This window comes from Cololabis saira, chromosome 6, assembly GCF_033807715.1.
Source record: "Cololabis saira isolate AMF1-May2022 chromosome 6, fColSai1.1, whole genome shotgun sequence".
Taxonomy (NCBI): domain Eukaryota; kingdom Metazoa; phylum Chordata; class Actinopteri; order Beloniformes; family Belonidae; genus Cololabis; species Cololabis saira.
In genome coordinates, this window is record NC_084592.1 from 21,220,202 (window position 1) to 21,233,744 (window position 13,543).

General features: G+C 41.4%; 1 protein-coding gene across 1 annotated transcript in view; it reads right to left on the reverse strand.

The window, feature by feature from the left end:
- Positions 1–11,617, reverse strand: part of kcnj3a (potassium inwardly rectifying channel subfamily J member 3a) — a 33,770-nt gene extending 22,153 nt beyond the window's left edge. Inside the window, exons 1-2 of the mRNA XM_061723622.1 lie at positions 10,041–11,617; positions 8,772–8,988 (exon numbers count right to left, since the gene is read on the reverse strand). Of these exons, the coding sequence (XP_061579606.1) occupies positions 8,772–8,988; positions 10,041–10,718 (895 nt within the window). The 5' untranslated portion in view covers positions 10,719–11,617. The remainder of the gene's footprint in view (positions 1–8,771; positions 8,989–10,040) is intronic.
- Positions 11,618–13,543: the final 1,926 nt, after the last annotated feature.

Here is a 13,543-nt window from a genome sequence, read left to right on the forward strand (position 1 = left end):
TAGATCCGTTGTGTCATCGCTGGTTTGCTCCAATGTCCATTATCCGGACTCCCAGCACTAATATTGCATGTTCATCTACAGGAGCTAAATGCCCTCGTTGCCTCATCTAAAATCAATTAATGCTCATTTTAGTGTTATTTGGCAAAAAAACACGCAAGCAATAAAAACCTGTCTTTGTATAGAGTTTAATTTATAGATGTTTAACCCCCAAAAATTGAGCAAATTAGCTTTGCAACATTTGTATGAAAAACATCCAGTTTAAACAGCTAGAGGTGCTGACTCATCTCCATGGTTACCTTGTGGCAGGGATTTTCCTCAATTTTGTAATCAGAGGAATTATATGACAGATAATGCATAATCCTGTTGTCTCACAAGCCAATGCAACAGTTCTATCTGGACAGAAATATTAGCTGAACCAATTACTGCCTCTCCAACACTAAATGAAATACTTCACGAGGTAGGTATTCAATTGGATGGATGGATGGATGGATGGATGGATGGATGGATGGATGGATGGATGGATGGATGGATGGATGGATGGATGGATGGATGGATGGATGGATGGATGGATGGATGGATGGATGGATGGATGGATGGATGGATGGATGGATGGATGGATGGATGGATGGATGGACGGACGGACGGATGGACGGATGGATGGAAGTAGTTCAGATCCAGTTGTGTTTTTTAATCAGTTATTCAATATAATTTATAATATAATTTTTATAATATAATATAATTTATTTGTATTTATTAGGAGAAGTTTTTTCAGATTATTTTATCTGCCTAAATGTAACATTTAAATTACATTTTATTTAAGTGAATTATATGGATATGATGCACTGATATGATACATATCTGTCTTTTTCAAGTAAATTTTTTAAAGCATTTTAAGAAGAAATGTAAATCTTTTAAATTATTTTATTTTAATGACCTCGCTGCCACAGTACTTATACTTATACAAATATTGATGCAACTCCATAAGAAGACCCTTTAAGTGTAAATGTCGACATATGATTACATGATTACATGATTACATTTCAAATTTTTTTCTAATACTGCAAAGATTATGGGTAGTTGATAAATGCATTATTAGTTGCACGACAGCGTGTGAACAGCAGAAAATATAGTTTAACAAGCGGGCCATACGGTATCCAGCATGTGGCATTTTGCTTGAGCGGAGCAGGTGGAGCTCAGCGGGGACAGACAGTTCTCTCCAGAGATCTCACCCTCAGCACATTAGATTTAATTGGAAACTCCTGTACTCACCTCAGCTGCCACTTTTAACTTCCCCACTGAACCCACTTTAACCCCTCTGACCCGCGGGGCGGAGGCTGGGAGCACGACACCGAGGCGAGAAGACACGCTCACGCTGTAATGTGTCCATTATGATGAATTATGATGAGCTTCTGTGGTTTTTCGCAGCTGCCTCGTCTTCAGGGTTCACTGTCGGTGGTGTGTACCGAAGCTCCGAGGCGACCCGGACCTCCGGGGCTCCCGTCTCTCACTCATATGAATGAAACTGTCAGGCCTCTGGTGCAACAGAGAGCTCTCAGTTTTCATTTCAATTACTGCTGCTCCTGATAAAACACAGATCGAGCCCTGACATTGGCTGCTCTGCTAATCAGTGGCAATAAATGTTTCCAATTAATTATGCAGGCTGGCTTTACTCCTAGACAGAGTCTACATCAAAGCAATTATTACCCTTAATTTCATTTTCCAAGCGTATGTTCTATGTGTATTTGTTGCACAACAACTTAATTGAAACTATGATGACAGCATCGTATGACAAAATTATTTCTCCACTACGAAGATCAGGTAATTTCTTTTTATTTACCTAAACTAAGTGGGAAGTCTTTTTAATGCTGTTTTATCATAGATTAAATTATTTCTTCCATACTCATAAAGATTGCAACACAAATTTCATTAAGAAGACACAGCTCGACCTCAGTTATTGTACAAACACGTAGGCAGTTATTTTGAGCAGTAATCTCTACTTATAGGCCGCAATTATGCACAGAAACACATGAATAAACATTACTAGCTGATCCAGACTGCATGCAACCACCCATGCCTCCTACAGTGGTTTTAAGAGAAGCAGGTAGTTGGGATATTCTTCTTTTAATTCCATAGCATTTATTCATAAGGAAGGCTTGCAGCAGTTTGAAGAAGAGAGGGTGGAAGAAACCTCTGAAAACAATCAAAATCAATGCACAGCTTAATCGGGGGAAGATTGAGGGGGTTTGCGCTCCCTATAATTTGCAATGCAGAGTTTCATCTGCAACACATGTTCGGGGGGGAAAATAATTTGTAAAGATGGAGATTATTAGTTAGCACTGTAAGCGGAATGTGTTCGCGTGTGGTACGACTGTGCCGCGTCAGCTCAAGGGCGACACGGAGTCTGGCAGAATAAAAAATCACCGAGCAAACAAATACAAGCGTCAGGCGAATGGATTCTGAGACAGCTGAGTTTAGCACAAAGTAAACTTCATGCCCATAAATCCTTGAAGAAAAGATGCTCTGCAATCGCACGCTCTCATAAACATCACTAAATTTGACTTACTTGCAGCATTTTTTTGTGAACTTCACCATGAGTGTAATGATCATACTCTGCAGATTTGCATGAAAGTCACATCTCTCAGCAAAGATAAAGGGTTTATGCTGATGATACACTTTATGCTCATGAATTGTTGCTTTTCATCTCTGATGGGGGAATTTAAACACGCTTCTAAGCTCCCAGAGTTTTTCCCACCATGTTAAACCTTAAACACTTCACAGAATTCCAGGGACAGAGTAATGGAGTCAGACCTCTTCCTGTTCAGTAATGAAAATGAGTTATTTATGAGGAGAATCAACAGCTTGTTTATCTTTATGGGTCGTTACGTCTCCAATCTGCATGCGTGGTCTTAAATTGCACACATGGACATTAAGTATTCAGACTGCGGGAGGTACTGTCCAGCATTCACAAAGGCGTGTCATGTACATCATCAAATGGATTTGGATGCTGATTAGTCTCATCGCTGGGGAAACCTTGACATCTGTTACTGGCAGCTCTGGTTCATTTTCAGCTCTCGAAAAATCAGCTTGCCTACGAACAGATTGCCTCTGGGTTGGTGTTTAAGCCTTCGTGGTGTTCGACAGTATCACTGGTGTTAAATGGACACTTATCTAAACCGTCAATGTATTTTAAGACCACACATAGTAGCTCTGAATCAGCTGGTGAGTCAAAGCAGGTCACCATCTGCTTCCCAGCGAAACAGTGAAAATGACCCGCAACGTTATAACTATATCTGAATTTATTTTTTTATTTATTTTAAAGGCAAGACAAACTGTGCTCTTAAATGTTCACAGTGATTGCTTCTTTCTTTCCCAACAGCAGATGTTTCATACCAGGAAAAGCACAAGTGTGTCTCTGCAGTCCGTCCACCTGGGCGGGCAGCTTCCAGGGACCTGTTACTGTTCATGCTGTGTTTTTTATTCCCGGCCCACTGGGACGCCAACCTGTTCTCCTCCCAAGGTGGGACATACTGCTGTTCTGTCCGCGCCTTTGCCCTCTCTGAAACAAACAAAGGGCAATCTTCTGTGCTTTGACGCTCAGGTCACAGCAATCTAACACCTCAAACATGTCAAAGTTCTTTCCAGGTAACAACAATGCGGTCTCCTGTCTCTGGGATCAAAATAGGATGATGATTGCCGGATTGTTGCAGATTAATCCTCTCCACTAGAAATGAAATAGTGCACGGCACCAGGCCCATCTGGCCCCTCCTGCAGATGGTGAGCCCACAGGAGCAGGAACCCCATGTGTTTCATTTAGGTTACGCCCACCCAGCCCCCGTGGGTGAAGGTTCGGCCACCAAGTGCTGGGACCAGGCCTGGCACCAGGGTGGGACCTAGGGATGGGCGGTATGGACTAAAAAATGTATCACGATAATTTCTGGCATTTATCCCGATAACGATAAAAATGACGATAAAAAAAATACCAATTCAACTCCACCTTTGTAACTATAAATCTATCACCACATTCAGTCTTTGGAGCCCCCAAATCACTGCTCTAAAAGATACTAAATGCTACCAAACTACACCAATTAAATTGAATTAATAAAAAACAATGAAATGAGTCCACCTGTACTGCAAAACTGGAATGACTCAGATCCGCCATGTTTGTTACACAAAAACCTCATCAACGGGAATTTATCCTTTCTTTCTTTCTTTCTTTCTTTCTTTCTTTCTTTCTTTCTTTCTTTCTTTCTTTCTTTCTTTCTTTCTTTCTTTCTTTCTTTCTTTCTTTCTTTCTTTCTCATTTCTCTTTCTTTCTTTCTTTCTTTCTTTCTTTCTTTCTTTCTTTCTTTCTTTCGTTCTCATTTCTCTTTATTTATTTATTTCTTTCGTTCTCATTTCTCTTTCTTTCTTTCTTTCTTCCGTTCTCATTTCTCTTTCTTTCTTTCTTTCTTTCTTTCTTTCTTTCTTTCTTTCTTTCTTTCTTTCTTTCTTTCTTTCTTTCTTTCTTTCGTTCTCATTTCTCTTTCTTTCTTTCTTTCTTTCGTTCTCATTTCTCTTTCTTTCTTTCTTTCTTTCTTTCTTTCTTTCTTTCTTTCTTTCAGGCTCATTTCTTTATTTCTTTCTTTCTGGCTCATTTCCTTCCTTCCTTCCTTCCTTCCTTCCTTCCTTCCTTCCTTCCTTCCTTCCTTCCTTCCTTCCTTCCTTCCTTCCTTCCTTCCTTCCTTCCTTCCTTCCTTCCTTCCTTCCTTCCTTTGCGTACGTTTTGCGTTGATTTAACGCAGAACCAAAAATCAGCTTTACACAAAAACATCATCAAAGGGAATTTATAATTTTTACCGCGAGATGACAAATTCTTACCGAGGGGAATTTTTTTGACGGTTTATCGTGAACGGTACGGAACCTTTTTCCTGGCATGAGACAATAGGTGCCTTGATTATTCCCCTCTATATAGATCTAGTAAAAAGCGCTTACTCTGGCCCGTTCTCCGGGACCAGTTTGCCTCGGGAGCACATATGAGGTGAAACTGCCTCAGACAACATGATAACGGTCTGTTGTTGCAAAGAAACATGGTGCGCTAAATGGCAACACTCTCTGTTTACTGGTTGATTTATGTTCCTGTTCTCACTTATGTTCATGAACTCTGGGTCAACCTGAAAAGATGGGATTGTGAATATGATGAGCTGAAATGAGTTTACTCTCCCGTGGAGAGAGTGAGAGGTTCAGTCATCCAGGAGGGACTCAGATTAGAGCTGCTCCACATCAAGCAGAGCCAACAGAGGTGGTTTGGGCATATGGGTGAAATGCCTACTGGATGGCTGGATTGTTTCAGATGTGTCAAGTCAGGAGAAGGCCTCAAGTACTCCTTTTCCACCAAACTTGTTCCAGGGCTGGTTCTGGGCCAGTGCTGAGTTTGGAACCGGGCTTTCTGTTTCCACTGACAAAGAACTGCAGTGGTTTGTAGAGGAGACAACCTGTCTTTTAGTGATGTGATCCACGGAGGGTGCTACGCGGACAAAGTCCATATTAGAGCAAATATGTTGTTCTTGCTTCAATTTTTGCGCCAAATGCAAACGCAGTGGCAGTGACACAATGATGTGGCTCCCCATAGCACCCGAGCTATGATAAAGCTAACCGGTTCTCAGCTGGTTTGCAAGTTGAACGAGTTGTGAACCAGAACCAGCACTGGCCCAGAACCAGCCCTGAACCGTGTTTGGTGGAAAAGGGGTAAAGGTGGATCTAGGGTATGCCAACACGGATGGATGGATGGATGGATGGATGGATGGATGGATGGATGGATGGATGGATGGATGGATGGAATTTAAACCCCAATTATACATTTATTATGTACTTGCAAATATAAATCACTAAATAACTGCTATACTGGGAAAAAATAATCAGCAGCCAACAAGTCACGCCTTTGTCGCCGTTGTCTTTCTGTGTCTGTTCTTTTAATCACTGACAACTAAATAACCTCACCTGGGAGGGACTGTTCGCATAAAAACAAAGAAGTGAAGGCTTCACACTGGGCTCCGAGCTTGTGCATCATTTTGTACGTTAAATAATTAATCACGTACATAAAAGTTACAATAACCAAGTGCAAAAAATAATGGCTTCCCCTCCTCCTAGAGTCTCGCAGCCCGATTTGTCCCAGTATGCATATAATGTGAATATGCTTACAATAATTCAAAGAAGTAGGCTAATTGGGGTGTAGAAAAAGGAAACATTCATCACTTTGTCCGGCAGACCTCAGGTTATTACTGAGCAGATATTACTGAAACTGAATTTTCATAAGCTTATCGAGCAACTGAGAATTTAATAGGTGCACATTTTCATCATAACTCTAGAGCAACAGCATATTTAGTGTTTATAACTAACCGATATTAGGGCATTATACAAATATTTTATTTAAGCCGGGCTGGGTGCATTGCTAAGCATTTCCTCAAGCTATATTGACGCAGTCCTTCTTTACCTCAGCACTTCTGCTCTGCTCTGTTGTGAAATAATGAAGCAAAAACAGAAAATTCAACATGCGGAAGCTCTGTAGCAGGCGATGCAGGCTAACTGTACGTGGTGTGCTCCTGCGTACTTACAGATACTTTATCAGATAACGTAGAGGAGCAAATTCATCCAAGACTTGTAACTCAGAGTGTCTCATTTCTATTTTATAGTATTTTTCTTTAAACATCCTTCAAACACATGTGCTAGTCAACCAGCCAGATACCGCAAAGCAGCCACAAGTGGTGTTAATCCAGATGAAAACATGATGATACCCGACATCCGTCAGGTCTCATTTGGAAGATGCAGCACATTCAGGTGATGATCACACACACTCTGGGCTACTATTCAACAGGAATGGGGAATAGTCCGTGCCTTTTATGCAACGTGGAGGTTGTTAGAGGTTACAGCAAATGGAACAGTTCAGAGCTTTGTCATGCACCTCTTTTCTTTCTTTTGTGAAAAAAATAAAGAAGTTCAGTCCAGGATTTTCCTCTGGAAGGAGAACTTTAACACGTCAAAAGGGGAACACTGTTGTGTGTGTTATGTTACTGAGGGGAGACCAGGTGGTGGTGGAAACATGCACTCTTTGTTTGTGTTCCAGACAGTCAGGGTTTTTTATTCCACATGTAACACCGCTAGTTGAGAAGCTCTTTCACTAGTAAATACCTAGCAGGCTCATAAATATTTCACCTTATTCTTTCCCTCTGAATCACCTGTTCTAGCAGGCACTTAATGGTACAGTACCGCCTGCGTGGGCCTTTCATATTTCAGAGCAGATCCTCCCTAACAGCGGCTGATGTTTGTCAGCAGAGCAATCTCATTTCACGTTCGCCATCGCATGTTTGCCTGATCTATTACTGAAAACGTCTTGTGACTCCTATACCATAGAAATAAAAAAAAACACTAAAAAAAAACAACTAAGTTTAGTGCAGTGCTGCAATCCTGAATACTCAAGGAGAGGTTGCCATGGAAACAGAGTTACATTGGCCAGAAATGAAAGCGACTGAGGATTTAGACTTTCACTGTACATCAATTTTTAACTATAGATTGTTTCTACATCAGCATTTCCACCAACTTCACACGGACACAACTGCTCCGCCGTGCAGGCGTTTCCATGAAGTACAAACGCGAGCGCAACAATGTCAGAAAAATGAAAGGAGGAATGATGTGATTAGACATGCCTCTGTGACAAGGCAGCACTATAAACGCCATCAAATCACGTTGCTGAACTTGATGTTTTCACACCTCAACACCAAAGTGCACACGGCAGAAGGAATATGCTGTTAATCTGCTAAACATATACACAAAGGATTTACAATTACTTACTATTTTGAAACTATTTCATGTTGAGCTGACTGTACTTTGAAGGATTTAACGTCACACACAGACTGCAGACTACACTTTAGTACATTATCATCATTTAATCATGCACAGCTACGTCTTTAATGTGTCTATTCTCCTCAGAATTATAAATATTCCATGTCAGATACAACTTCACTGCAGCATCTGAATAAAACTACAATCATTCCTATGTGAATTACAAATCAGGAATTGAATATCGTCACTAATTACCGAGTGTGGATTTAGTCTGTGAGATTCCCTGTCACATCTTCATATGCTGTTTTTTTTTTTTTTTTTCTGAACCAGTCTATTATTACAAGCACTCCTCTGTTCCGGCTGGAGCCCTGAAGGGGCTCTCCCCGCACGAAACGCTTGAATTTAAAATGACCTGAGTGGAGAATTTCACTCAGGGCATCGCTCATCTGGTGGAAATGGAATTGTGCAGCTCCAAAGGGACCTTAGAAGGCAAATTATTATGCCCTGTGAGAACAGCAGCCATGAGGTAACTGCAATTCAGGCACGGCAAGGGAATTAGTTGCAGGTGAGGAAAATATATGTTGCCTATCACCTGAGAGAGTTAGAGCATTCAGCGTTGCAGAGGTTAATGAGGGGGTTAAAAATATTCTCACTATCAATGCTAAATTGATCATTTGTGATTAATAAATGCTGAGCACCTCTATTGTTAACTGCTCTGTCTGTTTGCCGCAGAAATAAAAATCAATGAAATGCAATCAGGAGCTCGATATTGAGCCATTTGGATGTGAGCAAATAGCACCTATGAAATAACTCGTCCACAAGATTCACTGCAGAGACATATCTCAACAACATCATTAAAACACCACTCTCCTGTACTGTACCTACATGTAGCCTGGAGCAACAACGTGTGGTAAAACAAGCTCCCCTCAGCAGTGGAAAATGTTGTTGTTACTCACCTGTGGTCTCGACGATGCCTTCGAGTATCACCACGATCTCAAACTGCTCTGTTTGCATGGACCTCTGCGAGAGGTCATAAAAGGGGCTTTTGGTGTCAATCACATGGCAGATGGTGAGCGGTGAAACGAGAAAGAGCTGGTCTGCCCCGGTGCTGAAGCCCACGTCCAGCTCCAGCTGATCCAGCGGAAGGAACTCGCCTTCGGGGGTCTGACGAGACTGAGGAGACATGCAGAGAAAGACAGACTTGTTTAACAGTGGGAGCCAAGGGGTGATGGAGATTTACCTACAGCTTATCATGAGTCTTGGTGTCATCTTTGCATGCTCTCCTGTACATGTAATCAACGCCAGTCATTAGCCTATTAAAGAAATTACAATAACTGTCTTCATTTAAGTGTTGACAAGCATTTGGATTATGAGAACAAGTATTTCAACATGGATGAAAATGTAGAAGTTTTTGAAACAATGGAAACTCTGGTTTTGGCTTCAGGATGCAGGTGTTTTTCTCTTTTTTTGCCTGATATTTATCCCATACGTGGAAGTAAATACAACTCGAGGCCAACTTGCTTCTGTGGAAGAGAATAGATTAATATATGGAAATTGGCTGAGGCAGACATGACCGCAAGCTTTATATCTCATCTTAAACTCTGGAGGGAATTATTCTTTTTATTTACTGTGTTAAATAGCCCTCTATATGTGTATCAACTTTTACATTTTGAGCTTCGGGCTAATATACCTGACTCTAACCATTTTAAATCTTTAGATGAATATTTACTGTGTTAAAAGGTAGTTGTTATTTTTAAATGAAATTAGATTTATAAAGGAACAGAAGGAAAAATAAACACATCAAGGTTGTTTAAAATGGTAGATAATTTGCATCCAGTTGTATAAACCCAGCCAATAAATCGTTGCATAAATAAAAACAATTTCCACTTTTAAAAATACTGATAATCATAATAATCCCTGAAAAGAGATATTTCATAGGCCTAGTTGTGTACGATGTCTAATTTGAGCCTAAAGAGTGCTTCTGGTTTGTGACTGCTGTATTTCAGATACTATCATTTGCATTCACTGCAGAAGAGAAATGTTGGAAACAAGACGACAAATTAATCACGCCATTGTAGGCTTTCAGCAGGAGGCTGTCGTGGCAGTGTGTGGGCCTTTCTGTGTCAGTTTTTTTTTCGTAGAGGAAACTAAAGTGGACTCTGACAGATAAAGGAGACACAAGAAAAACATAAGAGGCACCACTTACTAAAAGTAGCATCACTTACTTTCAGCAGTTTGCAGCGGATCTGTGCAGAGACCATATGGCTGTTACGCAAGTTGCCGACCCTGAACATGAGAGTGAGTTTTCCATCTCTCATAGAAATCGCCGCATGTTCACTGAACATCAGAGTCTCGGCCCTCTTCTTGGGCTGAGACATCTTGATGAACATGCAGCCGATCAGAAATGCATCGACGATCGATCCGAGGATCGATTGGAAAAGAAACAGAATGATCCCCTCGGGGCATTTGTCTGTAATATATCTGTAACCGTATCCTATGGTGGCCTCTGTCTCTATGAAGAAGAGGAAGGCTGATGGGAAGTTATAGACATTGGCCACACATGGAGTGTACTTATCATTGTGGGCTTTGTTGAGGTCTCCTCTGATGTATGCGATGAACCACCACATAGAGGCCATGAAGAGCCAAGCCACCGTGTAGGTGAGGATGAAAATGAATAGATTCCAGCGCCATTTCAAATCTACTAGTGTTGTGAACAAGTCTGAGAGGTATCTGCTGGTTTCACCACCCAGGTTCCCATGCTGGACGTTACATCGCCCGTTCTTGTCCACGAACCTCTGCCTCTTCTTCTTTTTCTCCGGGGGAGGCTGATTGAATCCAGACCCGCTAGATGAGGTGGTCACTACCTGATAATCGTCCCCAAATTTCTTTCGAAGTGCAGACATACTACGATGACAGCAGCGAAAGAAATCAAAATGGATTTAATGTTGTAGTTTTTGTTTGTTTTCTTTGTTTGTTTTTTTTCTTTTCTTTGTTTTTTTCAGCCCGGCTTATAGTTGCTGCAGTGGTTATTATTGGCCGTGCGCAATGTCTCCTGTGTGGGAATAAAAGGCGATAAAAGTGCGGTGTGTTCGCCCCACTTAGACTCGCACCGTCCTCTTCCTCCGCACACTACTGTTGCTACACTCTACAGCCATGAAATATCAATAATGTACAGGTTTTCTACAAGACAGAAGCCATATGAGAAGGGGGGGGAAAGCATCCAGCCACAGTCAGGGTAAGGTGTCCAAACGCGCCGCTCGCAGCACCAGCTTTCACGGGCTCATCAGGCGCTGCGTCGGGAATCTCTCCTCGCCAGCGAAGGCTGGGGCTTTGTCGACCTGTACCAAACTGTTCTCACAAAGTAAGTTTTCATTGGAAAGTTCAAAATCTCTCTCGCGATCTGTGCGAATACAAAATATATCTGCGTAATAATACGCTTTCAGCGATGAAACCTCTGTGCGCACTTTGTGGGGGGGTTTTTTTGGAGATGATTCCGCTCCCAGTCCTGATCTGTCCGCACAGGAGACCAACTACAGCCCAGATGACAAAATTACGAGCTGAAGAAAGAAAATCAAGGTCCCACTGTCGTCATTTTTTGGCTGCGCGCATCGACGATCACTGGCAGGTTTCTTCTTTTTTTTTTTTTTTTTTTTTTTTTTGGAAAAAATTAATAAATAAAGTGAGCTGCTTCCTTTCTTTTAGGAAAATATCGACTGATTTCTCATGGTTCAGCGGAACAGGGATCCAACAGATGCTCCTTTTGCTGCTTGAATCCTTCTTTCCGTTCGATTTCCCCGTTCGGCTCCTGCGCACTTTCACGTTTCCAGCGATGCGCCCACTGTTGCCTAGTGGTACTACAAAGACAGACAATTAAGCCTGAGTTATGGTTCCGCGTTAAAACAACGGCGTAGGTTACGCGGCGACCCATACCGTACGTTGCGCGTCGCCGCGTACCCTACGCCGGAGGCTCTGCGTTGGTGTAACGCGGAACCATAAATCAGCCTTTAGGAGGAGGGGGAGGGATGAGGGTCCGCCTGATTTTACAGCTTTTTTTTCGCACTACTTGCCCAACGTGTGAAGCTGCAGCAAAGATAAACATTTAAATACATTTATTTACTTTTTAAGTCTTCTTTGAAAACGTATTTATTTTCTTTGGCTTTTAGTGTGTGACAAATTAGTTCCCCACATCTATGTGAAGTGATTGTGCACTTTATGTGTCTGTTCTTTGTCGTCTATTCTCTATTATCTTTTTTTTTTTTATTACTATTTTATTGATCATTTTAGTATGTTAGTGATTTTATCGTTTCTACACTGTGTACTGTGTTTTTCTTTTGGTATTGTTTTATTTTCTTGTATGCTGTACAGCACTTTGGTCGACCTCGGTCGTTTTTAAATGTGCTTTATAAATAAAATTGACATTGACATTGACATTTAAATATTCACTCTGGACGCAGAAACATTGCATTTAAGGAATGAATGTGACGTGCATGGTGATTTTGCTAACAATGATGAGGAATTCCAGCCATAATGATATTAATAGGCACTCTTTTACGCCTTCCATAAGCTCTCTATTGCAATTTTACTCTCTTGAGACATTTAGTAATAGTGGAAATCACGTTCACCAAACGTTTTTATTCAATAGACTTTTCCACTTGTAGTGGCTTACTTTTTTAAGCCCTGTTGTCAACACCCCTTGTTGACTCTGCCACTTCCCCAGCAGGTTAAACTTAAGTACATCTACACCTGTAACCAGAGAGCATTCAAGCTTTAAACTCTCCAGGTTGAAACGACACACCTCTCCAAGAAATTCCTTGGTTTTTTATTTCATTTTGCCTAATTAAAGACAACAAAATCATCAGAGGTATGAAGTTCAAAGATATGTTATTTATCTAATACCCATTCATGCATTACAGCGTGACACAGACATAACTCAAGAATGCTTCCTCTTCTTGCTGCCATCTTACATAACATCATTGTAATCTCTTATCTGAAAAAGGTATAGTAAATGTCTGGTGCAGCTTGGTGATTCTTCTTTTCGAGACATTTCTGGGACCACTATGTGAGCTCACACAAATCAATACACTGTTAAGTCAGTCTGGTATCAGGCAAAATCCATCTCCCTTTCCCTTAGTGCTTCCCTGTGGTTTATTACATGATTTTCCATGTTTGGTATGAATGCATGAAGCTCCAGTGTGCAAGTGGTAGCTTCCAAAAAAAAAAAAAGAAAACCAGCACGAAGACCTGACAGAACTGTTTCCAAATGAATGACTGCACGGCAGCACAGAGCAAAGCTGAGATGTCTCCAGGCGTTGTCGGTGAAGCTCCGTGATGCAGTCGACTTGAGGGGGACTGAGAGGAAATGATTCCTCTCCCCCCATCAGTCACCAGGCCATCATATTTTCCAGGTGAACATTAACTATCCAGGCTCTGCAGGAGTAGGTGCTTTAATAATGAGCCCAGAGGGGAGGGGGAAGGGGGGGGGTACAGGTCATCCTATCTATGTATTCTGGTCCTCATTAGGAGACAATTCACATGTTTGCACAGTGAAAACGAGGCTATTAGTTTGGGCCGTCTAACAGCCAGCCGACAGCACCAGCTACACATTTTTAATTGCTGTATTTCGCACATGTAGTCACTGAGACAAAAGTTATTTACGCAATCGTTCCTAAAGTGTCTCTCCAGCCGGTTTTTAGAGAGAGCAGTTAACTCTTGGATGCCAACTTTCTGA